Raw genomic sequence first — 27,834 nt, forward strand, 5'->3', positions numbered from 1 at the left:
AGCCGGTCCCGGTTCCCGTGATAACCGCGAGCGGGGCCGGCGCCGCTCCGGGCGTGTGCGGAGCGCGGCAGGGGAAGCAGCGCCATGGGGGAGGCGGCCCGGGCCCTCCGCCACCCTCATTAGAGCCGCCGCCCGGCGTAGCTGGAGCCATGGACAAAGCGGACAAGGTGCGAAGGGACCGCGAGCAGCCGCGGCGGGAGGGGCGGCGGTGAGGGCGGGGAGCGGAGCGGGCCCGGCCGTGTCAGCCCCGGCAGGGCCGTCGGCAGCGGCCGATCGGCGGGCAGGGCACGGTAGGGCGGGGCGCGGCTCGCGGCCTGCGGGGCGGGGGGCGCCGGGACCGGCCGTGAGGGGCGCCGTGAGGGGCCGCCGCCCCGGCCCGGCGGAGAGCGGCCCTCGGGAGGTGCAGACAGGGCTGGGAGCGGGAGCTCGGTGTGTGTCCGCCGGCGCCCTCCCTTCCCCGGGCGGGAGACGTCAGGCCGCGCCCGGCCCGGCTGTCCGGGGGAGCTGGGAACCCGGGAGCGGCTCCCCTGGGAATCCCAAGGGAATTCAAAACTCGGTTCTGTTCTTCTCCTCCCTGTTCCTTCGGGCTTTGTTTCGAGCTTAGGGAAGTATTGCAGTTAGTGGCATTAAGTTTAAGCCTGCCTGGTCATTATTAGATACTTGGTTTCTTGAAAAAGAAACAGGTTTCTTTAAGAATTTAGCAACACAATTGAGGTGTCACTCTTGTTGAAATCCTGTAAATGTCAGGTCGGGTTGAAGTTTGCAGTGATAGGACACAGCTGATGGTCTCATAGCTGAGTGGGTGTTGCTCACTAATTCTACAGGTCGTTATATTTTTTTATTCTTCTGTATTAAACTCGGCCTTGCGAGGTAACCAGTTTGCATTATTCTTAAGAGCTTTTAAAGTGTAGGTATAAAGAAGCAGGGACTTACGAATTTGTATGATTTGTTACATATCTGCAAAGAACATTTCATCATCAGGAGGTAGTTCTAAAAGATGTATCTGAAATGAATGATGTAATCTGTTAGAGCCTGATACTACTTTTAAGCTTCTGTTTCAGCAGAATGTGTTGAAAATTGGTGATTTACAGCTCTTTGTTTCCTAGTTTTCAGCTTTGGCGTCTCCAGGGGTTCTAATAGTAGGGTAAGGAATAAAATAACACAGGTCCTCTAGCAAAGTAGATAATGACTAGTAATGCACTCTTTAAAGATACACTGCTTTTCATGCTGTATGTATATCTAAGGAAGTTTGTGAACAGTGAGTCTTATTCCAGTATGGCTCCCACTGTGGCTTTCTTCCTGGGTTTTCTGGTGTGATAATGAGTTTAAATTTTTTTTATGCTTATTTGCCTTGATGTTAAAACCTGATCTTATTCTGTAAAATTTATGTTTGTCCAATCTGTAGTACTTTTTGCTTTAAAATCTTGGATTTTGGTGTGGTGGGATTTTTTCCCCTTTGTTTCATCTGTAATTAGTACTGCAGTACACTTGTGAAATATTTATTCCTCGTTGCTTGAGCTCTTCAGTACTGGAGGTTCACACACATGTCCGTATCAAACCATTCTCTTTTCATCTGTCAAAAGAGTTCATGAAAACAGAGAGTTGTTATTTACAGTATAAAGTGTTGACTCTGAGTGATTATTTTAACTAAATACAGTATTTCAGCTTGAAGGTATAGTTAAGCTCTGTAGCAGGAATTATCTTGTTTATTATGTTTGCAGCATATCTGGTCCTGTTGGTTCCTTATCCCCTAGTAAGGCTTCTAGGCAGACAAATAATTAATACCTGATGAGTTTCTGAACTGATTCAACAATCTTGTTGCTTTTGTCTGCTCATTATACAGTAGCATCTTGATTAGGAGGCTCCTGGATGCTTTGGGTTTGCACCTTTTGTGCTGTAAGAATTGAATGTAATCACTGTTACCAGTGTAAGTGTTTGGTAAGGTTGCATCAGTTTTGGGAGACATTTCACTTTTTCTTTATTTGGCCTTCTTTCTGTGCCTGTACTGCATGACATCTGATAAATTAATATTAAAGCCTACAGATGTGTGTTAACAGTGCTCATTCTCTTTCCCTCAGAATGCTCTCTCAGGCACTGTACAGTGGCTGTATGTGCTTATAGGAGTAACTACTGGGGAATATGAGCACCTAGGACTACTGTACTGTTAGCATGGTATTTCAAGAGTAAAGAAAGATCACAAATGTTTTTGATGGGTAAACAGCTTTGTGGTGTTGGCTTAGTGAATCAGTATGAGATTTCTTGTCGCAAGATCATTTGGACACCTTATTGATAAAAATATATTGCTTTTGGATTGCCTTTGATATTTCTGTTACCTAAATTCTAATATGACATGTTATAATATGTTCAGTGATATTTTGGCAGCTGACATAGATGAGAACAGACTAAAGCTGCTTAAAAAGAACTATTTTTATGATAGGAGTAGTTGAAATTTTTGTAGTGGGTGTGTAAGTTTACTTCTGTCTACACCAGAACAAAATTGTTCCCATTAAAAAGTGGGTTTCAGCAGTTAAGTGTAGGTTATTTTCCTACAAGAGAGGAAACTCAGCAGATGACCTCTGATGCTCTTTCTGTTTAAGCAGAATGTGATGGAAAACTAGAGAGAAACAACTTCTTTCAAAGGTACTGCTGTGCTTTGATTTTTCTGTCTTATACTTTTGTCTGGCCCTGTGATTAAGACAGTTGGTTCCTTTAGTAAGTTGAGAAATCATGGTGAAGTTGCAAAATCAGTGACCTGTGTTTTGTTTTAGTATTGCTTAAAGACAGCCTGTTCTGCTTGCCTCTGCTATTCTTGACCACTCAACAGGTGGCTTGATAATATGGTTGCCATGGAAGTGGATCTAGAGCAATGTTTTGTGCTCTTTTGTCTGGTCCAGTTTCCTTCAGTGTTTCTTACCCATGGCAGATTTTACAACTGAGGCAAGCTGGAAAATGTCTGGTTTCCTGTACTGTTTGCATATTGCTTACTTTTGAATCTTGAAAGTGCTAAACACTTTTGGATTTTGTGAGTTTAGTATTATTTTAGAATATGTTCTCTGGTAAATTTAGATGTTATTGATGTGATTCCATTAATATCTTAACTGTTTGAGCACAAAATTATTTATCATTGACTAATTTGTGGAGATGAGGAAACTTATTTGCATAAATAATTTGGACTAATCCTTTTAGTACACTGTCTACAAAGCACTCAAATATTACTACTTCATTTGGATAGCATGAGGATAGAAGTTTGTACTGTTAAAAGCTGGAAAGTAAGGAAGTGAAGAGGATCCTTTTGGTAGCTTTTTTTTGTCTTTGGACAGGCTTTGTGTAAATATGAAATTTTAGTTTCCACCCCCTTTTTTCTTACAATATTCTGGCTTTGAGTTTAAACATGCTAGCTTGTCAGGTTGTGCTACTTGCTTGTTTTCTATATATAGGTAAAAATGTTAAATATGTAGCTTTGTTACGTTCTGATAATGATATTTAATCCTGTGAAAGGAAAGAATTATGCGCAATTCCCTTTTTATGAGCTGAGGGAAAAGGAAAGGACTTCATTGTGTATTTGCTTTAAGTGCTGTGTTGAAATGACTATGTTAAATGTAAATAGGGAAGGTTAAATTTTGTGCTTCGTTAAATGGCCTGCTGCTGGTGTTTCCAGTTGGACTGCATATTTACCATTCCCGAGGTATCTGCCACTTAGAAGCAACTAATTATAGAAACAATGACTTCCATATTTGTAAAGTTTATCTTAAAATAGATGAACTGTGACTTGCCTTACTATTAACACAGCATTTAAATTATGAAATCCAGAATTCAGAAATGGGAGTGTTTGTCTTAAAAAAAAAAACAAAAACCAAAAGTTTGAGCTATGTTTTTATTTTACTTAGGGATGAGACTTCTTGTTTCCAGACTTTGAGACAGTAAAACAGCTGATTTTATTATAGCCCTCTGAGATGTGGCATCTGTGTCTATTTTCTCACCCTGTAAATGGCGAGATTGATATCTAAGCATTCTCTTCTGAGAGCAGGATGACAGAGATCCTATTTAATGGAAAATGCTGAATGACATTAGGCTACAATGAACAAAAACTTTTCTAAGATTAAATGTACAGTGCTATAACTATAGGACAGAGTTTACCAGTCTGTTCCTGCTTGTGTCATCTTCTGTCTTTGCAGCTGTTGATGACTACAGTAGCTTTTATATAGGAAACAAAGGAGCTCTTCAGTATATATGCTATCTTGAAAGACTTGTAATTGTTGTACTGAAATATGTAATGAGCTACTACAAAACGTTTTGTAAATTGAAACTAGGGGTATCTACAAAAGAGGCTTCTGTCTAAATCTTGGTTTCTTTTGAAGGGATGTATTTCCATTAATAGGCAACTGATTGAAAATCTGATGTTTCAGCATGACTTAAATTTATATTTAGAATTGAGTTGGGTCATCAAAGGTTGATTTCAATGAAGCTTTGTTTGGTTTTGTGATATGAAAGGTTGAACAAACATGAAGAAGTTGCAGTCAAAAATAAGTTTAGTCTTGCAGTATTTTCAGTGTTTGCTATTAGATGGCATGATCAAACCACATGATAGTTTATATTAAGGTCTGACCCTGCATTTACTGATGGCAGTGGCAAACTGCTAATTTGTTTTAGAGGATACAAACTAGAATAAATCTTGATGCTGTGAGAGCAATTAAAGCATAAGCTTGTATCACAAGTGCTCTATTGTAAGGATTAGGGCAAGTGTATCAGCCTTCTCCCAAATCTTTCTGTGTCTGACAAATCTTTCTTGTCTGTGGTTACAAACCAGTGGCATGATCAGTCCTGTTTGTGCTGTTCATGTGCACTTGGCACTCCATTTATACTGTGTGGGTGAAATCTCTGAGGAATTGTGTTCATGTGTATTTGCATGCACTTTGTTTTATGCATTTTCTTGTTTGTTTCTGAAACAAAAAGGAACTTGTCTTGTGTTCTGGAGCTTACTTCATTTGTTATTGGTTGCATTTTCCACTGAGTCTTAAGCATGTCAGTATTTAAACAACCAAGCCCACCACCAAACTGCTTCTTCGGCATTGTTGTTTCTGAAGCTCACAAAAGGAGCCTTTCCTGTTGGAAGAAATAATGAGTTTCAGTAGGAAATAACTTATGCTTGTCCAGTGCAATGAGAAATTAGCAGTACCTTTACTTGATACTAAATTGATTTATGTTTTTTTTTCTTGTTTCAATTTTTCTCTTTACATTATGAAGGAAGAAGGCTGTTTATTAGAAAGAGAAGGTACTTTGCTGTGTATCTTCACCAACATTTCCTCCTAGCTGAGATATCTCTAATCCTAAAAAGATCTGCTAAGATAACTTCGGACAAATTACTTAGCATTGCGCTTTCGTTTCCCTCAGTTGTGCAGTGAAACCACTGGCCATGTGTGAAATGTTCTGAGATGTCTGGAGAATCACCCTGGAGAGTTAATTCTGTTGATGTTTTGGTTTGGTTAGCAGTCTGACCTGACTTAGTACATTTGTTTCCCCTTTTTGCTTTAAGTCTACTGCCCTCATCTGAAGACACAGCCTGTGTAACACAGAAATACTGAAGTATTTTTGAAAGACTGGTAAAATGTTCTAAGGAAGCAATATACTGAAGTTAATTTAGTTTAGTTGTTAATACACTTGAGCTGCTGGTTTTCTACCCTAAAGTGAAAATGGGGCCTTGTTGTCTAATGAAATGTGTAAGTTATGTGAGAATTGGATGTATTATGCTTGCAGAATGATTTTGAAATACCTCTATTGAGGTTTCTAAGTTTTCAGCTGCTGTTTTCATGAGTTGGCATATATACATGTGTATACATTGCAGAACAAAGTGCAAAATCTGAAAACAGAAGTTTGCCCTAAATCCTTTGCCAAAACAAGTTTCTTGAAAGGATTAAAAAACCCCAACTGTCACAAGCCAACCAAACCTGTAGGTGCAGACTAAACTGCGCAAGAAAAGGGTATAAGATATAATGCTTGTAAGAGGTATGTGAAATACAGTTTTGATTCCTTTAAATAACAGACACTCCCCAAAAAGCTGTAAGCAAAAAAAAGGATTTAACTTTCAAATGCACCCATATGTGCTTATGATTACAAGATCTGCTGTATCTTTATTTTACCATTATAGGTAAGCTAAACTTGTTTTGAGATGTACAGAAAATGATAATTAAATATATCAGGCAATTGCTCTGTCATAGCAATTAGTAATCATAACCTGTGTAAGAGACTCAACAACAGGAAAGGAAGAATTAAAGCTGTCTTTTTTGTTTGGACATCTCTGAATTGTTTTAACTAATAAAACCAAGTAGAATAATGTGAATTATTTTTCTAAAATCTTAAAATTACATTAGAAGACTGTTGAGTCTCATAGAGGTGTTATAAATAAATTTAAAACAAACAAACCTCCCCCCCATATACCCTTTTTTCCTTGACAGATTTAAATAAGTCAAATATTATCCAGTCCACCTTGGATGTAAAAGTAAGGTAGGGATATCTTTGAGAATTGACAGGAAATATTTTGCTATGGCAGCCTTGCAGGTGGGAATAACTCACTTCCTGCTGGATCAGTTACAGCTCTGTTTTTAATATCTGATGTGAAAGCGTGTTCTCTGATAATCCTAATGAGTGATGATATAGTACAATATCACAAAAATCATTGTCATGAGACAATTCTGCAAGAGCCTTGTCAATAAACCATGATTTCTGTATTTTCATGTAAATCTCCCAAATAACGGAAAGAGGAGACAGCCACATAGGAAAGATCTTTAAAACAGGAAATCTGGTCCCAACGTGAATGACAAATAGAATGTTTTTACTATTTTCTGAGCCAGTGCTAGAGTTTATTTTTAGTATCTTGGATGAAGTTCACTTGGCATGTTGTGGTAGGATAGTGACCAGCAGGTTAGGATTAGTTGTTTGACTGTTTTCAGTGTTTCCTTAGGAATACCACATTTGTAAAGCACTCATTGTAGTTTTACTCTTGCCTGTGGACGAAGCACCCTTGGTGTGTTCCTTTAACGTTTTGATTGCTCAGTTGGTTAGAGCAGGGTGCTAATGATGCCGAGGTTGTGGGTCTAATCCTCATGTGGGCCGTTCATTAAAGAGTTGGACTCGATGATCCTTGTGGGTCTCTTCCAATTCAGAATAATCTCTGATGTAGTTTTGTAGGCCAGCCCAGAAGTGAATCTATTCTTAAGCAAGTATTTTTTGCATCAAAGTCTTGAAATAGCATAGAAAAAACACTCTTAGCTTTAAGGGAGGGATTCAGTGTTGGTATTTCTGGTACTTATTATGTGTTCACTGTATGTAAACACTTTAAAAAAAAAAAAAAAAAAGAGAAGTCTTTCTCTTGTGTTGAGGAGAATGCCTTGGAGCTTTGCAGAGGGGCAGGCCGGTCACCAGGCAGCTGAGGGATGTGCCTGAGGCCAGAGAGGAGGCTCTGGGTAGAGTTGGGTTTGATTTGTGTTGCACAAGTTCAGTGCTGCTGCTGCAGCTGCCCCACAGCTTTTCCTCTGAATAGAACTTCAGGAATTAGAAGAGTTACTGTAGAAGAAAGGAATGTTCACCCTCTACTAATGATAAAGAAATGCATTTAATTGATGTGAAGGTGATTGTTCTGCTGTAATGCAGATCTTGTTACACAGCAGGAGTGATACCTCTGTGTCTGTGCTTATAGGATCAGGCTGCCCTGCATTGGAACTAGACCTTAAAAATTGTTTGGTCCCAAACCTGTGCCGTGAGCAGGGACACCTTCCATTACACCAGGTTGCTCGAAGCCCCATCCAAGCTGGCCTTGAACACTTTGAGGGATGGGACATACTTCCATTTATTATAGTCCATCTGTGTGTATATATATATATAGGTAAATATAGATATATCCATATTACAGCCATAAGCATTTTCAGAACAGTCATTAAAAATACTTTCCTGCCAAGAACAGTGTGTCTTGTTGGTTTGAAAGACATACTTTTTTCATTGGGACAACTGTATTTTCAAAAAAATTTCGGACTTGCCCTTCCCACCTCTTCCGCTCTCATGCTGCTAAACCAGCATGGGATTTTATTTAAGTAGAGTAAGTTTTGGGGACTTGGAGATTCAGATATTGGGTGAGAAGGCTGTCTCTGGATGGATTGTGGATGTGACACAGAGCAAAGGCATGGAGTGAGAAGTGTGTGGTAGGTGTGGGACTACTTGCCATGATACTTCCAGAGCTCCTGTTCCACTGTTTCAGCTCATGTGGAGGTTCTGGAGGTAGTAGCAAGGATAGAAGATTGTCCTCAGCAAACCTTTAGGATTTTGGTTTTTTACGTGCCGTAGGAGCATGTACTCATACAGGTTATATGTTACCTTTGAGATTATTTTGTAGGTGTGTGGAAGGAAAAATGTCTGGAGTCCTTGTCTGCTTTAGAAAGAATCTTCTTAGGGTTTGGTACTCCATGAGGAAGTGATGTGAGACATATATAATTAAGCTGAGATCTTTGTACAAAAAAGGTTGTTTTCATCTGAATGCAAGTTATAGCATAACTTTAATCATAATTTTAACACGTTAAAGTATGTTCAGGTTGTGCAGTTAGAATGTGTGGGGAGGGTTCTTCTATGGTGCATCATCTTTTAGCAGTTAAACTATGGTTTAATGCTGAAAAGCCTTTTTTATAATTGCTTAGAAACATGGTCAGTTGTGTAGAGCAGGCCAGGCATTACTACATCTTCCATATGTTGGTTTCACTTCTGAAAGCCTACACAACTGTGCTCCACATACAGTGCTAATTTGGTTTTGTTCTGTGCTCCGACTCATATATCTTCTGCAAGATGTGAGCTTCAGTCCCTGTAAAGTTAATTAGTGTTTGCATTGCACTTGTAAAGGTTAACACAAATGCTAAATGTTGGTGATCTGTATTACACCCTGCATTGATTGGAAGGATGCAATAAGCACTTGCCAACTGTTTTCCACCTCTCTTGGTTTACTGCAGAAATCCTGTAGCCTTGTCATCCATTTGCCTGCTGTTCATGGTACTTCGCGTACAACTTTATGAATCTAAATTTTCCCAAGCAATTTATGATTGTAATTAATGAAGACATTCTTTCTTTTCTCTTAAGAATGTCAAACTGTCAGCTGAAGTAGAACCATTTATTCCTCAGAAGAAGGGTCCAGAAACACTAATGATCCCAATGGCACTTCCTAATGACAGTGGAGGAATTAATGGAATGGAACCAACTCCAATCCCTAGCTACCTGATCACTTGCTATCCATTTGTACAGGAAAATCAATCCAACAGGTAATAAGTGATTGTGATCTTCATGGAAGATGATCTGTTTTTAAATGAGTTGAAACTTGTAGGCTTGAGAGGAGTCAGTGATTGTGGGCTCTATATTCGGTTTTTTTGTTCGCTGTATTTAACCCTTCATGTATGAGGAGGAGGTTTCTCTATCCTCAGTCTTTTACCTATTTTCTTCCCTTTGTTTTTTTCCATTCATATTCTTTGTTGCCTTTTTTTTCCTGGCTATGAAGGTCTGGTACAAATCCCTCCCAAACTCACCTGCTGTGCTCTTGGATCTTCAAGGGCAGTCGGGAGGTTTTTTGTCTGAGTATCTGATGCTTCTCTGAATGAAGCAAAGCTTTGGGTGTCCAGCTTGGGTCCTGCCATGGTGAAACATGATTTGGTGTAGCTGTATCCAGTTTTCTTCACATAACTAGTTAAAAAATGTTGAGTTTAGGAACTTAATATAATAGAACTGTTGTTCTTGAAGGGGTGGTAAAAGTCTGAATTTTCTATGAAAGGGGGAAGACTTACTGAGCAGTTTTGTTTTGGTTTTTTTTTTTAATAGACAGTTTCCATTATATAACAATGACATCAGATGGCAGCAACCCAGCCCAAATCCGGCAGGACCATACCTTGCTTATCCTATAATATCTGCACAGCCGCCTGTTTCTTCAGAATATACTTACTATCAGCTGATGCCAGCACCATGTGCTCAGGTCATGGGTTTCTATCATCCTTTCCCTACACCCTATCCTGCACCCTTTCAAACAGCAAATGCTCTAAGTACAGTTACTACAGAATGCGCTGAGCGTCCCAGCCCGTCAGGCCAGGTCTTCCCCTTGTCCACTCAGCGGAGCAGAAGCAATAACAGGGGACCAGTCATTCAAAAAGTAAGTCTGGTTTTGAATAGGGTAAGTAGAACTGTATAAAGAAAATGTCTTTGCATAGGAAGCATATATCTCATTTTTTATCAACTTTTTTTGTGTGTGTGGTAATGTTTGAAAACAGCAACAGCAGTTACAGATGCACATAAAAAATAAACGTCCTCCAGTGAAAAATGTTGCCACTCAGAAGGAGACCAGTTCATCAGGCCCTGAGAACAGATCAAAGATTGTTTTGTTGGTTGATGCATCACAGCAAACAGGTAATTTGTTTTTTAAGTTCTGGGTGTATGAAATAATTAGAACTGCATGTCAGTTGTCATCTTTTCTAAAAGAGGGTGGACCTGATTTAGATGCAGCTTTTAAAAGTCTTTGCAGCTCAAAAGGATAATGAAGAAAAGGTGCTGATGGTTGCAGATACCTACTCAGTATGTCACCTTATAATGTTGCAGTGACATAGTACTTCTGCAGAGACGTTGCCAACTCTTGAAGGTGTTGGTTATCAATAACAGTTGGACCTAGACATAATTTAAATTCAGTGCCGGTTTAATGCAAAGACTGGCTTTTTAAGTTTGTTTCTATCATGTGTAGCTTTTTCATGTCTCTTACTGATTCCTGCACAAGTAATTTTATTTTTTTTTTTGTTTCTTGAAGACTTTCCTTCAGATATAGCCAATAAATCACTTTCTGAGAGCGCCTCCACGATGCTTTGGAAGTCAAAGGGCAGGCGCAGGAGAACCTCTCACCCTGCTGCAGAGTCCTCCAGTGAACAGGGCGCAAGTGAGGCAGACATTGACAGTGACAGTGGCTATTGTAGTCCTAAGCATGGCAATAACCAGGCTGCAGCTATGGCTTCAAGAAATACAGATTCTTGTGCAATGAATGTATGTAAACATAAATGAGTAACTTAACTATATTTGTAGCCTACAGACTAATGAAAATTACGGAAGTAATTGTTTCTTTTCCTTTTCAGGTTGTAGAACCATCAATAAATACAAGTAAGCATTGTCTTGACTGGTGAGCTGTTTAAATTTTGGCTGGGTTGCATTGGTATTTTTGCTTTACATACCTCTTTATCTACTTCAGCATGCTGCTCTAACTGATCAGACACTTCTGAGGATGTATCTTTACTGTGATTTCCAACCACCTCCACTAAGACACCTGTTACTCGCTGAATGAACAAGTGTATAGCTATCACTAATAATTTCTTAATGGCTGCCTTTCTTTAATGGGTTAAAAAACAGCTAGAGACTCCAGTGGAAGCATTCAGACAAAGCTGTGCTCCTGTTTAGTTTGTCCTCAGGCTTCCTTACCCTTTTGGACTGCACTTCATACCTGGGTAGTAACAGACCAAGGAGTTCTCATTCTCCATTTCAGAAGCACTGATACTTTTTATAAGCTTTACACATGTCATGAACAAATAGTTTGACTAGTCTGGTAGTAGTAGGTAATGCCAGGGACTGCTATTTATGACTGAATGGAAATTGGTATGGATGTGAACCTGAGATTTTCCTTTCTTGCTGCTTTGTGGTGATCAATTCTTGGCAGCTTAAATGTTCCATAAAGGTGACTCTGGCAACATCTGAAAATAGCTATGGAAGTTTAGTGTTATCACAGGAGAACTAGACTTTCTCCAAGAACGTTATTTGTGTCAGGATTGTGTTCCTGGCTCTGGTGGCATATGAATCATTATGAAATGTTCCAGATACTAATTCAGTTTTTCATAGATGGCACTTCTCTTTCAGCTGGTATAGGTTGGACTAATGTAAATTCCCAAGCAACGCAAAAAAAGCCTTGGATTGAAAAAACTCCGACCTTTTCTAGAGGTGGAAGACAAGCTGAGCAAAGAAATAATCCACAGGTATGCTGTCAGAAGTTCTCAATTGAAGTGTTTGGGACTTTTTATAATATAGGAAAACAAGGAATTTGGAGTGAATTATAAAATTAACATACAAAAAATATTTAATGAGAACAGTATAGAAACTCAACCTTAAAGTCCAGTTGCACATTTGCTTATTTGCACATTTCTAACTGGTATGTTTTTTGAGCTGTCTCTATATCATAAATATATTTATGTATAATTTAATGTCCTTGACAGTCTTCTGCCCTATATATAGCCTGTGCTTTATATGTACCTACCTAGGAAGAATGTTGCATATATAAAGCAACCTGTGAAATGACGATAGTGTGGGTGTAGAAAAGTTAGTTCAGTTTTTGACCCATTCACACTTCAGAAGAAAAAAAAAAATCTCAAACTTTCTAAAGAAAGATTCTGATGTGATGAACTAGAATCCTGTGTTTTCACTCCTGTTGTCTTGAAAACTTTTTTTTAACATTTAAATTAGCATAACATTTTTAAAGCTTTTTTATTATTTCTTAATGGCTTAAAATTCTTTTATGCTAAAGTTTGAATATCTTTCTGTGGGACTTCTTCAAGTGGGACAGGATTTCTGTAATTAGTATGTGAGGAGACAGGAGAAGGTGGCCTTCCTAATTTTGAGAGATTTTATTGGGGCAGGTGGTTCAGAGGGTTTCAAAGAAGGCTGAAACATTTGCCTTTGTTTAAACATAGGTTTTGCTTGAACTCTGTTATTGCAGACAAGAAATCTGAGCTCCAAGTGGATGCTTTGTAAACATGCTTGTTTGTGCAAACATATGTGAGCCAGCTTAGCCTGTTTAGGTTTTTAGATGGGATTGTTAAATTGTCTTGAATCTTTCTGTTTGATAACTGGGTTTATTATAGAAACAAGCATCCACAAGCTTCTATCTGGTAGTGTAGCATTTCTAAATATTTTTACAAAAAATGAAATTTGTTGTCAAATCAGAGGCTTTAGAAGCCACTATTGTTAGTTTATGGCATTGGGACAGTAGGAAGAGCCAGACTTTTTCATCCAGTCACAGTTTAGACTCTAAATCTGAGAGTTATTTTAGATATTTAAAAACAAAGCTGGCACAAAAAGTTTTAAATGAGGTTGCCTCAGCCAAATTCACTGTACCTCAAGGCAGAATTGTCCTAGAAATTATTCTCTATTGAAACTAAATTGGTATGAGGTCTGTAGTAAATTTTCTTGAGAAATAGGTAAGTATGAATGTGAAATTCAAATCATCCACTGATTTTTGCAAACAGGTCTTGCACAGGGGTTTCCACCAACCTGTCATATAATAAACAGAAGAATGCTTATACCACTATTCTGCTGTCTCTGGCCTTCAGAGAACTGTGTGCACATGCACTGTCATAAAAAATGTGTTGAAAAGGCAGTAACTGCATGTAGAATAATTATGTAGTGGGAGAGAGTTCTTTGGAGTGATCATGGTTACAGACAGTTCCTCAGGGTTCATTAGTCACTGGCAGCTCCTGAGTTTCTTTGTGTTTGGCCAGAAGAAACCTTTTTATTTAAGTTACAAATTTAAAGACTGTCTTGAGGGGAGGAATAATTTGGTACTGCCTGTAGAATCTTTGTGCAGGCTTTAAAGAAAAAGACAACCCAAAAAACCCACCAGAAAGCCCCTACCAAAAAAAATTCATAACACCAAAGCACAATTTATCCTCTGAAAACTGTACCTAGTTGCTAATTAACAGGCATGTTCATGCACATACATAGCCTGAAAAACTGAAATTACAAAATGCCAATCACATATGTTTTCTTCAGTCTGGTTTTAGATGCAGAGACCACAGCACATCTTCAGAGAGAAGGCAGAGTTTGCAGAAACGACATGAGAAGCCTTTAGCTACAAGCCAGGCGAGCAGAGCTGAGCAGAGTCCTGAACCTCTGTATTTTGAGGTACTGTTGTATGAAAACTCTTTCCACATAGTAGCAATGCCAGTTGTGTGTGGAATAAGTGTTGTTCTCAATAGGAAGTTACAAAATATCTAGCTCCAAGAGGTGTACAGTTGAGGTCACTAATTTATTAGACGATCCTTTAATCATGTACAGAAAGAGACTTGTACTTGGGTGTTGTGTAAAGTGCAGTAATTTAGAACACTGTGGTTTACAGATTAAATAAGCAGCCTTCAAGTAACTTCTTCTGTTCACTTGTGAATAGAAATATTTGTTCACTGGTTTATCCCCTCTAAGTGTAATAAGATTTTTTTTTGTGTGTGTAAAAAAGAAAATTTTGCTTTTTAAAAAAAAATACTATTTGGATGCAGAAATGCTTTCCTAATTTTTCATTATTTTCTATTAGTGTCACTTAATCCCTTCTAATTTATATGGGATTTAGGGATTCAGTTTGTTTTTCTACCTTAAGCAATTTCAGTCGGTGCTCCTCAAGTGACTTTGGTTCCATCCTTTTTATTCTTAATTTCTGTATTGTTTAGGATGAAGATGAATTTCCAGAGCTAAATAGTGACAATGGCAGCAGCAAAAGTAGTAGCATCCAGCAGAAGATTTCACCCAAAGTAGTAAGTAATTATTTTCTTTTGCAAAGCATTGTCTTTTGAGACTATTCAGTTTGTGTAATTTTTTTTATGAATCTCTGCTACAAGACTTGCATTGCAGTAATTGTGATGATCTTGGGGTGTTTGTGTTGTCTTGGATGCTAAAGAAATGCCAATTAAAATAAGTGGTGTGGGGAGCCCATTTTAGAGAAAAAAACTTCAGGATTAGCAGGATCTCTGCTAATGAGATTGTAAGATACCTGTTACAGACACTTGGTGTCACAGATTGTCTCAAGATTTCAATCTGCATCTGCTTTAAGGCTGTGGAAGCAGTTGTTGGAAAGGTACTTTTTTTAGTATGTGATCTACTTAAACATTGTGTTGCAGAATTGTGCCTATAGACTGTTTAATCTATCTGGCTGCTTTCCAGGAGAGTCAAGTCCTATGTGAAATATTGGGGAGGTGGAAATTCTTTATTTAGTAATCAGACTGGAAAACCTTCTGAAGCCATAATTGTAGCTAAATAGAATAGCTTTCCATACAAAAAAGAAATATAAATAAGTTCTATTAACTTGTGTCGTCTAGCTGTAATTAATTAGGATGTCATACTGGGTATCAAAGCCTTGGGTGATTTGATTTCTGAAGTGGCCCATATTTGGTGATCTGGAGAGAAAGGTCTTTTAATTGTGGCTTTTTTTGCATTTTTAAATTCTAGTTGGATGACTTACCAGAGAATTCTCCAATCAATATAGTCCAAACTCCAATTCCCATTACAACCTCTGTACCAAAGCGTGCAAAAAGTCAGAAGAAGAAGGCCTTGGCTGCAGCACTTGCAACAGCTCAAGAGTATTCAGAGATAAGCATGGAACAGAAAAAACTTCAAGTGTGTAGCACCCTGCCCACCCCCAGCACTTGATCAAGAGGAGGATCAGTTACCTGTTGCTCCTCTTACTCTCTAATAGCAGTAATCTATTTGTAAAGAATATTGCAGGCACCATTTCTTTGTATTTATTGTATGTGATGTTCCTGTTGTAGGAGGCTTTATCTAAAGCAGCTGGAAAGAAGAGCAAGACCCCTGTTCAGTTAGATTTGGGTGACATGTTAGCAGCTCTTGAAAAGCAGCAGCAAGCAATGAAAGCTCGTCAGATCACCAACACCAGGCCTCTCTCATACACAGGTATTTCTAATCTGCCTGACAGTGCTAACGTTTTGTGCTAACATGGATGTAATTGTTCTGAGCATCTTAAATGTTTTTCTTTCTCTCAAGTTTTAGCTTTTGAATACTAGTGTGATAAAAACCTGGGAAGATGGTTTTTAATGCATTTCTCAATAAATTACCTGTGCTGTCACCCTCTGAGCTGCAGTACGCAATACTGAAAATCCATATAGAACTGATGCCAAATGTCTTTTAAAAAGACCTGCTATTCAAAACTCAGGATTTGTGTCCTGAGAGTAATTCAGTGCTGAAATGAATATGTGAAAGAAACTATACTGCAGATATTATAAAATACTCTTGGAAAGAGAGGATACCAATGACTGTGATATGGAGGGATACGTCCCTAGGATGTTCTTCCTATTTCTGTTGTTTATGGGTCTCCTGACCCACAGCTTTCTCAAATCAAATTTGTTTCTTAAACTGTCCATTGTTTCTACCTTATGCTTTTACCATCCATAATGTCCAATGGCAATGAATTGTAACTTTACTAAATCCTGTGTGGGGAGACTCTTCTTTCTGCTGTGTTTTTTGGGGATTGAGATCAGTACTGGATTTTTTTGTGCTCCAATTCAAAATATTGTTAGTTTTCACAGCCTCTGTGCAAAGACTAAGCAGTCATTCCCTTCTTTCCTTGTCTGATTCTTAAATGTCTGTGAGGTCTCTCAAGAGTCCTAGTCTATTTATTTAATTCTGCAAGTATATTTTCTGAGAATCCATATTGCTTTTTCTGTACCTTTGTGTAGTTCTACTGTATCCTTTTAAAAATAAGATCAGACATGCACAGAATATTAGGCTATAGTTCCATTATGAGTGTATGCAATGGCTTAATAATGCTTTTGTTATGTCTGTATCAACACAGCATTAAATTAGCTTTTTTTAATATTTGCTGCCAAATGCAGACTTGACATTTTTGTAATCACTTATTATAACTCCACCATTCTGATTCCTGAGCTCTTCTGTGTAGCCTGGAGTCCATCATTATGCACATAGTTACCATTTTCCTTCTGGTGTGTTGATTCCTTTACCTGCTTTAAGTTTCAGCAGTGTTCAAACATTAATTCAAGCTGGCACGGTTATATCAAACAAAGCTCAGCAAAGAACTGTTGGCATTTCCATTTGAGACAGCACTTGTTTTATTCTTTCTGGCAAAAGATCCACTTAACTACATGCTGCACTATCTCATCTCTTTTGTCCTGTCAACTATTCAAGCCTATAACAACTGAAAATCAATGTTTGGATAAATATTTGTGATTTATCTTACCATAATCATCTAAGTAATAAAGCTACATGTAGTCACTTGAGAGAGACCCCTTACCATTTATTAAAATAATTCCTGGAATCCACAATTTCCTAAAACATTAGGCTAAGTTGAAGAAAGCTTAAAACCATCTGGAAGCAACAATATCTGATGATGTAATTTTCCTGTCATTATGAACTGCTTTTTTTTCCAAGGAAGGAAAATCTACTTAGAGAATTCATCAGTGGAAATTCTGAAAACAGTATTGAAATAAAGCTGACATGTCTTTTGGTGAAACTAATATCTATCTTGTATTTAGTTGGCAGTGCTGCTCCCTTTCATACCAAAGAATCTGCCAGCAGAAAGTCCTTAACAAAGGGACAGCCGTCTATGGGTTGCCTTAATCCTTTGGATTCGACTGCCCCAAAAGTGAAAAGAGGAAAAGAGAGAGAGATTGCAAAACTGAAACGCCCTACAGCACTTAAAAAGGTAAGTGTGCCAACCGTGGAGTGTTTTGACCCACACTCATAGTCCAAAAATAACAAAACACCAACCTTTTACTTTCTTAATTGAGGACTCTTTTTCCATGAGCATAGGGCAAGCAAGTTACGAGGTTCTGCCTCCAGTTCATGCTAAAGTGATGCCCTCTCCTTTGGATCTAGGCATGTAACATAACTTTTATGGCCCACATAATCAGTTGAACTTAAATGTAAAATGTAAAAATGTATCTCAATACAGATTGTGTGGGTGTTTTCTTTTTTTAACTACAGGCACTAAGACACATGGGAAAGCTTCCGTAGGTTTTTTCATGTGGCTGATTCCTAGTCTGCAAAGTAGTATGCTAGCCTTAGTTTTTCCTACTCCTTCTTATAGAGCTGGGTAAAGAAGTTGAAGCAAACCCACAATTTTTGAGTAAACCTAGAAATAATTAATTGCTTATATATATCTACATTCATGGAGTCATAAATTAGGTATGTGCAGAAGGAATAGAGTATACATATATGGACATCAGAAGATAAAATATAAAAAAGTGAGCCCTAAAAATGCAGGCCTTTTTCTGACCTGTCTTTGATCTGAGTTAGAGGAATTTACCTGTTCAGAAAAGTTTTCTAAGCTTTGTTGTCAAGGCTTTTATGTTGTTGCTCTTAAACATGATAGTAATGCCAGTGTATCCATGGCTACTTACGTTTGCACTTTCTTTTATAGAAAGGATTATCTTTATTGAGGTGCTTCATAAAGATGACTGGTATGCCTGTATAAGGTATTCTTTTACAGGCATGGGGATGAGGAATTGGTAATAAGTTAATGTTAGGTATCAGAAAGGAAGCTGTGACAGTACTTAAGCTATTGGAAGTCCTAGTTGTGTAGAGGTGTGTATTGAGTATACCATCTGAAATGCTGCAGTGGCATACTCTGTGATCAAAGAGGAAACTGAAATGATTTCCAGAGTTTCTCTCCTGGCATGAGTAGGAAGGTTCAAAACAACTCACTTAACTTTGTGTTGTATCCAGTGAAAGGGAAGTTTTTCTTTACAGGTATCTCTCATTTTTCAGATGCTGACAGCTGTTGGTTTTGTTTCTAGATTATTTTGAAAGAAAGAGAAGAGAAGAAAGGTCGTTTATCAGGTGACCACAGCCTTCTGGGTTCTGATGAACAGAAAGAGGCTCATTTAAACTTGACTGCTGACCAGTCTCAGGAGCTGGCCTCTCAGGAAGGTTGGTCTCTATGTCTCTAGACACCCATCACTCCCCCTCAGCTGTACTAATCTGCTTGGTTTTGTATTTTGTCTTCTTATGCCACACTATCTTTTAGCTTTTTTTTTGACTTTAGTAAGTACTAGCAAATCACCTCCTCTTCTAAAATACCTTGTCTATCCCTCAGTTGTAGAAGGCTTAGTACACTGCAGTTTCTCAGTACATGATGTCCATATAGCAATTTAATTATTATCTTAAGTGGATGTTCCCACCACATGTCAAAGTTGATAGTATTTTTGATAAGCAAGCAAAATGTGACCTCTTGTCAACCATGCTATGTTGACCAGAGTACTTTTTAATGATGAGCATACTGGAAGTTTTCCAGGTATAGAAGTTGCAAACTGTAAATGGGGTTTTCCAGTTTGTTGAACATGTCAGTCAGCTGCAGTGTCTGGATTGTCAATTTGCAGCAGCAGCCCTGAGCAACTGAGAAGCTCTAGAGAATTTTCAATGCCTTCAACATGTTTAGGTCTGTAGGAGTGGGGGAAGGAGATGTCCATCAGGATTCCGCATGTACTGCTTCAAAACTTTTTCTTCTGAATGACCTGACTAGAGTGGGAAAATCCTAGGCATTCTAGGAGTAAGTTAGTTGAGTATTTTATATATATATAAGGAATTATTGGAAGGAGTAATAACATTAAAACAGTTTTTTTCTTCTGTTTTATTAATTTCCCAAAGCGAGCTTAAGGTATTTTTTAATGAATATTCAAATATTGCTTATTTATCCAGTCTATGCTGAGTGGTGGATGTGTGTGCAGTTTTTCTCCCCTTTCTCCCACCCCTCCAGAAGGGGGGAGGGAAGAGTAACGCTTGGTGTTTTCAAAATGGAATTTGGACAGAGTAAGGGAGTGATAACACAAGAAGTGTGGTTCTGTTTCTTTTATATACAAAAATGTATTTGCATTTTATAATCTTTAAAAATTACCTTTCAGAAACTGGTCTGAGTATGCCTAGTGATACTTCACTTTCTCCAGCAAGTCAGAATTCTCCATACTGCATGACCCCAGTGTCACAGGGCTCACCTGCTAGTTCTGGAATAGGCAGTCCAATGGCATCTTCTGCAATAACCAAAATTCACAGCAAGAGATTCAGAGAGTGAGTTTTGCTTTAATTATATAAATTCAAGGCTTGCACTTCAGTCACCCGTGTATTTTAAGTGTGGGTAGATTTAGTAGACTTAAGAGCTTAATGAACATAAGCTTCCTTTTCAGAAATAGAAGGTTCTGCGAGTATTTTTTTTTTCCCCTAAATGGATCGCTTATGTTTGTCCACAAGTGTGTGTATATGTACACACACTCACTTGAGACTTCCTTTTGTTGCCACAGCAAATAAGCAAAGTAGGAGTATTCTCTGAAAAATATTTTTTGAAGGAATGCTCTGTATGCTTTGGATGGGAAAGGGAGGAATACTTAGGAGTGCTTAAAATACTGTAATAGTACCTCTAAATGTATTAGGGCTTTTTATTAATGTATCTTTGTAATGTCCTAAATTAAGTAGAAGAAAATTGCTTGAGGCACTTATTGCAGTATTTGTTTGTGTTTTTAATATTATTTATGATTGAAGCAAGGGCTATTACTACAAATATGAATGGATTAAAGATGTATTTTACAGTTTGCAGTCTGATTTCTAAATCCTTGTAATAACTTTAGTAAAAGTTAAATAACTGTTCTGAGAATGAAAATTTTACTTTTGCAAAAAGACTGGGTGAAACCTTGGTTAGGCTAATATTTGTGAAGTGGCAATGCTGACACTTGTCAACATTGTTTTGAATTGACAGATACTGTAACCAAGTTCTAAGTAAAGAAATAGATGAGTGCGTGACTCTCCTATTGCAAGAGCTTGTCAGCTTCCAGGAACGGATTTATCAAAAGGATCCCATGAGAGCTAAAGCAAGGAGAAGACTCGTTATGGGGTTGCGTGAGGTTACGAAGCACATGAAGCTAAACAAGATCAAGTGTGTAATCATATCCCCCAACTGTGAAAAAATTCAGTCAAAAGGTATAAATGATAAAAACAAGTGGTCTGCACTTTGCTCTTTTCAGTTTTCTTGTGCTGATTAGATGTGTTGATTAGCAAGGTTAGAAGCATTTGTTACTATGCATGATGTAACACTTTCAGACTCCAACTGGGTAATTGCCATTCCACATTTATTCTTTTCAACTCCAGTCTGGAAGAAACTTGTCCATGAGAGATGAAAAGCTTAAAGAAAAATAGGTATTGAAGAATTGAAATTTACTGTGTGTGTTACTTCTGTGTTCAATACACCTTGCAGGGAGTCCTGAGCTCTGGGTGCTTTTTAGCAAGATTCCTTAAGAGGAATGTGAATTGTGAGTTGGCCAACCAACACATTCTGCCACAACCAGAAGTATAAACAGAGGCATCCTGAGATAGGAGAACAGCAAAGCTCTGCTTAATAAAAGATCTGTTAAACTCTGGCTTGTGTGCAGGACTAATAGAGAGTACAGAATATCACCTTCATCTGTACTCATTCACTACACTTGAAATGTATTGTGTGTTATCCTCTGGGATGTAGGAGCTGCTGTGTGTATTGAAGTTTTACAGACTAATTGCAGTTAAAGTGGGTTAGAGTTGAATCATGCCATATGATGACTTGAAGTGACTAGATATCTATTTATAATTGCTTTCTTCAAGGTGGACTAGATGAGGCTCTATATAATGTAATAGCCATGGCACGGGAACAAGAAATTCCATTTGTCTTTGCTCTTGGCCGCAAGGCTCTTGGCCGCTGCGTGAACAAGCTGGTTCCTGTTAGTGTCGTGGGTATCTTCAACTACTCAGGTGCTGAGGTGAGTAATTCCAATCACATAAGTGGCTGGAGTAAACAATTATGTAGTAAAGAATTGATTTGGCATCAAGAGCACACCTAATAATAGCCCATATCTCATCTATATTATGCTATCTTTTCTTTGAAATTCAGTTTTTGTGGTACTAAGAGACTGTGCTGAAACACTTTGGTCACAACATCTCAGTGTAGCTTTTAAACAGATTTAAACTGTAATCTGAAATTCTCTGGAAGGCTTAAAAATGTGAGAAAAACAGTATCATAAAGTATGTTCATCTTCTCAAAGTTGCATAAATCTGGTATTTTTATTATTTAATACAGGGAAGAACTAATTCTTAGTTAAAGTTGAGGTATTCCGTATTAATCTTGAGGCTCATATGTGATATACCTTAGACTGAAAGGAGTAATGTAAAGTGAAAACTATTGGTAAGAATTACTGCTGATGAAATTGCCCTTGTACTTAGGATCTGTTTAATAAGCTGGTATCCCTGACTGAAGAGGCCAGGAAAGCCTACAGGGACATGGTGGCTGCAATGGAACAGGAACAGGCAGAAGAAGCCTTGAAGAATGTCAAAAAGGCCCCGCATCACATGGGTCATTCTCGCAACCCTTCTGCAGCAAGTGCTATCTCATTCTGTAGTGTTATTTCTGAACCCATATCTGAGGTCAATGAGAAAGAATATGGTAAGTAGGTTAAAGCTTACCTTTGTAAATAGAAGCTGGGGTTTTCCAAATGCTGTTTGTTGTGAAATGTAGCTAAAGATGCAATCCTTCCTAATTTGCAGTATTCTACGATATCCAGGGGTAAGAAAAGATCTGTTAGTCTTCAGTTAATTTCATAAGTAATTTTTTTCTCTGAATTGTATAGAAAAGAATAATTTCTAGTCCTCAGAAGTGTTATAGGTATTTAATATCAATGGAGGTGACTTCTCCAGTTTTATTGAACTGTTTTAAAACTGATAGCACTGGATTGATTGTATGACTGAGGAAGAACTGATGACAGCAGGAATTAAAATATGAGGTCTCTGAAGATAGGACATGTAGCTTTAATTTTTAAACTTGAGATGGCAGTGAATGATTCTACTGTGAGCAAAAGGCAAGTTCATTTATCCAGTTGCTTAAGCCCAGATGAAAAGGAGTATATAAGGGAGACTACTTGTTAGAAGTCAGGAGTCTTCCCTTTTTTTTTTTTTTTTTTTTTTTGGTCTTAGAGTGAATGAAAGAGAATTTTAAGTGACTTCTTTTGTGGTATCTTGAATTCATTTCAGGAGTTAAATATTTTATAAGAAATCCTTAAATTAATGACTTAAGATGGTGGCAGTTTTCTTGTTTTCTTCTTTTAATTTATACTTGAGAGTAGCCTCTTGGACTACTTCAGTGTTACATTTGGTGTTTGTACAGGAAACTAAGTGGCACAAACTTTCAACTTTGTAACACTCTGCTTTAGAGCACTGTAAAAAACCAAAGTTATTCACAGCTCTTTCTGTTGTCTCTCTTCTTCCCTTCTTCCTCTTTTTTCTAGTAGAAATTTTTCTAGAAAGCATAGAATAATATTAATACTATTAGCTCATTTTGCTATTTAGGCTGCTATTGCATGCTCAGGAGAAATATTTTTATATACAAGAAATTAATGTTATCTATTTAAACTTCTTTCAAAATTTGTAGAAACAAACTGGAGAAATATGGTGGAAACATCTGATGGGTTAGAGACCTCTGAAAATGAGAGAGAATCTGTGTGCAAGGCTGCAGTACCAGAAAAAGCTGGTAATGGCCAAATGGAAAAAACCACTCTTAATAAACAACCACCTCTGGCTACAACTGGCACTACCTCAGCAACAAATCACGGAAAATCCACCCCAGGTGACAAAGATGAGGTAAAACCAGATGACAATCTGGAATGGGCCTCACAGCAGAGTACAGAAACAGGATCCCTGGATGGCAGCTGCCGAGATCTTTTGAATTCTTCCATGACCAGTACCACCAGTACTCTTGTGCCAGGAATGCTGGAAGAGGAGGAGGAAGAGGAAGATGACGATGATGAGGATTATGCCCATGAACCAATTTCTGTAGAAGTTCAGCTTAATAGCAGAATTGAATCTTGGGTTTCAGAGACCCAGAGAACTATGGAAACACTGCAGCTTGGGAAGACCCTTAGTGGTGCTGAAGAAGACAATGCAGAACAAAGTGAAGAGGAAGAAATAGAGACTTCAGAGCAGGCTGATCCCATCACTGATGGGGAGGAATGGACAAATGATAAGCACGCAAGTAACACTCAACATAAACCCACCATCTGCAGTTCTTTGAATAAAGAACACACAGATTCTATCTATATGCCGTAAAAATAAGCAGGAACTCAGGAACTTTTTAGAAATTATATTAAAACTAACTGTTGTAAAGGTTGCAGCCATTATTCCATATGCTTCATCTCAACATTTTGCACTGTTAAACATTTAATACGTGTATTTAATTCACAACAATATTTTTGTAGCTGTCTGTTACTTTTTTGATTTAAAGACTAGGTTAGCTATTAATCAGTATTGATTTCCCAGATTAGAAACTGTGTGGAAAAGTTGTCAGTAAGCATTCATTTGGTCTTTTGTAAAAGGAAACACTTGTAACTGACCAGTTTTAAGCAAAATTCTTTCAAGTTGTGACCTAAGCTTATTTTCAGACAGGTAACGTACATTAACACTGACAAATTACCAACAATTCATGTTGGTGGTATTGTTATACCAGGCCTGTCAGTGTATTTGGCCATGACTTTCTAGTTCTATCTAGAAATAAAAGGAGCATTTTGATTATTTCATGAAAAGCTAGAAAAAGCCATTTGCAATCTTAATGAGACTTAAATAGTAGAGAAATTGTGTGTGATTCTTATGCTAAGATAGATGCAGCTTTTTAGTTGATCTTGGTGAATGCATCATTAAAAAGCTGCTGATAGCTGAGTTGGTTACAATAAGCTATAATAACTTTGATTCCAGCAAAACTTTAAACCAGAGGGATGTAATTAATGTTTCGCAGGTTTTCTTTACAAGGTAGAAATATTGCATTAAAAAAAGCAGGAAAGAAAACAAGAATTCCCCATTCTCTCTGCAGTTGCTGTCTGCCAAACCACACTAAGTGACTCATTAACCATAATCCCTATTCAGGGCTTTTAGTCAACTGATGACTTCCTCTCTCTCCTGTCACTTACCTCAGGAATGCTGTTTTGCATATTGTATTCTGCATAACACTGCAAAAAGCAGGATTAATCCCTTAACAGCAAGTGTGAATGATGTGGTGGCAATCTCTGTGTTCACCTGCACGCTGTGATCCTGCCCAGGATGTATCTTAAGAACTCCTGCTGAAAACGTGACCTCTTTGTCTCTTCTTGCAGTTGTAACAGCTTTAGGAGTTGACCTCTAGATAGAGAAGAAAGTAGTTATTCCAGGAAATGAGGAAGTGCCCTGTAGTTTGGGGAAGTATTTCAGTGGTGTAGAGGTAAAAAAAGAAACAAAAATATGCCCTCCCTGAAACACACCTTTTGCTAGAGAATTGTTCCATTTTCTGTTCTGAATACTGAAGTGAAATGTATTTGATATATATGTAATGTAATGTAACTGATGATGGATTTGTTTCAGACTGAGGAGGGAGTGTGTGTCTAAACCTTGCATGTCAGGAGTCTGTTTTCCATCTTTGGTATTGGCAAGGGATATACTGAAACTGCCAGCAGCAGGAGCTTCACTACAGGAGTAGCCAAAGAGTAACTCACGTGAATAACACTTTCATAGCAAACGTGTTTCTTTCAATTTCACTTTGTTGTTCTTGATCACTTGTATCAAAGTGCATGAAAAGCCTCTGGGTAGGCTGAAAACCGCAGGAAACTGAAGTTAGCGGAGTTGGGTGTTCAGTCCACACTTGGGAACATGGGACCAATGTTTATAGCAGTAGTGATGCTGGTGTTTTAAGTTGCACTGGGAAAATAAGACTCCAGGTTTAGAAGTCATCTAGCCCTGGGTTTTTGGATGCTAATGAGAATAATAGAAACTGTGTATTATGTAAATAGTGCTTTGATAGCTGTAGGCATAGCAAATGCTATGTAGATAAGCAGTGTAGAGAGCTGCTATGACAACTGGCTGTTCTGTCACGTTCTTAGCTCCTTAGTGTAATCTTCTAGGTGTTAGAGCAGGTGTTTCATAGGAAAACAAAGACTAAGGAATGATGCCTCCTGAATGTTAAACCTTTTACTGTCCCTGTGGCAGATTTCTACTGTCTGTACATTTTAAGAGTTTTTGCTTTAGGACATGACAGGTGTTTGAACTGCTGACAAGCAAAACTCGCCCTTGGATGTGTAAGCACATCTCGGCACAGGTGAGATCAGTGCATACACTGAGGGCAAAACTTTGCCAGAACATCAAAAAACAAAGGTGTTTGTAGTTTCTCCTTTTGCTTTTTCAGTGCCAGTGATTCAAATAACTTTTGATCTTGAAGTATTAACATCAAAGGCGCATCTTTTTATATGTCTTTTCTGAACTTGGACTGTCATTTTAAAGTTTTCTGACATTTATATCAAAGAAGTCTTGTAATATTCAGCCCGCTATTTAACTGCAATTTTGCTACAAGTTTAATAGGGTTCTTGAAAGTGATACAGCACTTACAATTATCTCTCAATTTGCCAGCAAATAAGGAACTAGTCTCTTTTTAAAATGTGGCAGATCACCCTTAGGGGAGCAAACTGAAACTGAGTAAAGAAAACTGGGTTTAGTGCTTCCTTTTTGATAAGCTGGGAATAAGCAATAACTGTAAGAATGAAATTGCAATTCCTTTGGGAGTGATCCATTTGCATCTGAAATTAGGGAAGTTCCTTGCCACTTGAAGCACTTAAGGAGAGTATCTCACTGTGGTAATTTTGGTTCTATTATCAACAGAATTTAAGAAGAAAGCATACAAATGTTCTACAATACCATGATTTTTTTAAAAAATAGTTGAATTTCTATTTCAGTGTAAAAGTGTGCAGTTTATACAGGTTGTTACTGTCCCCATGAAAAGATGTTTCTGTAGTTATAGGTGTATAGATATTTTTGTTGTGAAAATAATTAATTGGGAAACAAATCTACTTTTCTTAAGGCATTGTTTATAGAAATGATTTCACCACTTACTTTATCTGGTAAAATCAAAAATAATGTATCTGTGGTAGGGGTAGGGATCTTTAAAACTGATAGAGGTGGCTATGTATACAACTTATTTATATAAATACTCTTAAGTATCTCTGTCAATAATAAAACATGGATTACAAATCTGTAAAAGGGAAAAATTCTGAAGAATTGTCCTTAGTTGGACCAAGTAGCAATGTCTGATTAAGGCTAAGGCCCTGATCCTGCTCACACATACTTTGGAGTGTTAGTGCCACTGGCTTAAATTGGTGGCCTGTTTATCTGCTTAAGTTGTGTGCAGGCTGTTGTAGGATTGAAGCTAAACAGTGACAGAGTATTTACCTGTGTTTTAAAAATTCATTATAGAAAATGTTCAGTAATGCACTTGTTGGTGTTCTTCTGGTAAAGCTAGGAGGTGTCTTTATGGGTGGGTGGGAGCTTACACAATGTGGTTCTGTCCAGTTCTTTAACACAAGCTTAAATTTTAATAATGTTACTTTAAATATATATGTAAAAAAGTATTATTGTTTGAAAAGCTGCTGTTGCTGAAATTGTCATTAAGTATTTCTTGTGAAGTTGTGCCAACTAATGAAACTGTTGAGCTGATTTCAGTGTCAGCCATTTAAAAATTAGACACGGCAATTTGTTAACAGAACAAAACCCAGCAGAAACAAGCCATAGAAACCAGGAACGGGGGGTTTCCACTCACCCTGCCACACACAAGGAAATGTGAGAATGTCTAGCCCAAAACTTCCTCACCACTGAATGGTAATGCTGAAAGTAGAAACCCAGTTGGCACAGCCCATGTTCTAAATGTTCATAAATAGTTCATATAATTTACTTTTTAAATAGATTCTAATATGAAAAGCTGTTTAATCTTTAATGTCTTAAAATTTATAGTAATATTTAGGTTAAAGCAGTAGAAAAACCATTATAAAATACAATATGAAGGGGTTTGTTCCATTTCTTTTTTGCTGTATGAAGGATAACTGTTCTGTCTACCGTACTTTTTGGAGTAATAACAGCTTTTTTGCACTATGTAAATACTAGTGGGGGTTCTTCCATAACTAATAAAAATGATTGTAGAAATTGATGGCTTTATTCAGTGCTGTGTTTGTTGTTCTCTGATGCTGAGTTGGTTGGCAAGGGCTGCCC

At 37.9% G+C, this 27,834-nt stretch overlaps 1 protein-coding gene across 1 annotated transcript; it reads left to right on the plus strand.

Annotated features, from left to right (window-relative positions):
• Positions 1–27,770, plus strand: SECISBP2L (SECIS binding protein 2 like). The gene is made up of 18 exons (XM_058846780.1): positions 1–167; positions 9,115–9,293; positions 9,844–10,168; positions 10,287–10,422; positions 10,814–11,043; positions 11,133–11,157; positions 11,905–12,020; positions 13,810–13,941; positions 14,478–14,561; positions 15,253–15,420; positions 15,573–15,714; positions 17,310–17,479; positions 18,573–18,705; positions 19,677–19,839; positions 20,522–20,742; positions 21,397–21,551; positions 22,012–22,231; positions 23,213–27,770. Exons 1-18 carry the CDS (start codon positions 150–152, stop codon positions 23,884–23,886), a joined length of 3,291 nt encoding a protein of 1,096 aa, XP_058702763.1. The 5' UTR covers positions 1–149; the 3' UTR covers positions 23,887–27,770.
• The last annotated feature ends 64 nt before the right edge of the window (positions 27,771–27,834 follow it).

This window comes from Poecile atricapillus, chromosome 11, assembly GCF_030490865.1.
Source record: "Poecile atricapillus isolate bPoeAtr1 chromosome 11, bPoeAtr1.hap1, whole genome shotgun sequence".
NCBI classification, from domain to species: Eukaryota; Metazoa; Chordata; class Aves; order Passeriformes; family Paridae; genus Poecile; species Poecile atricapillus.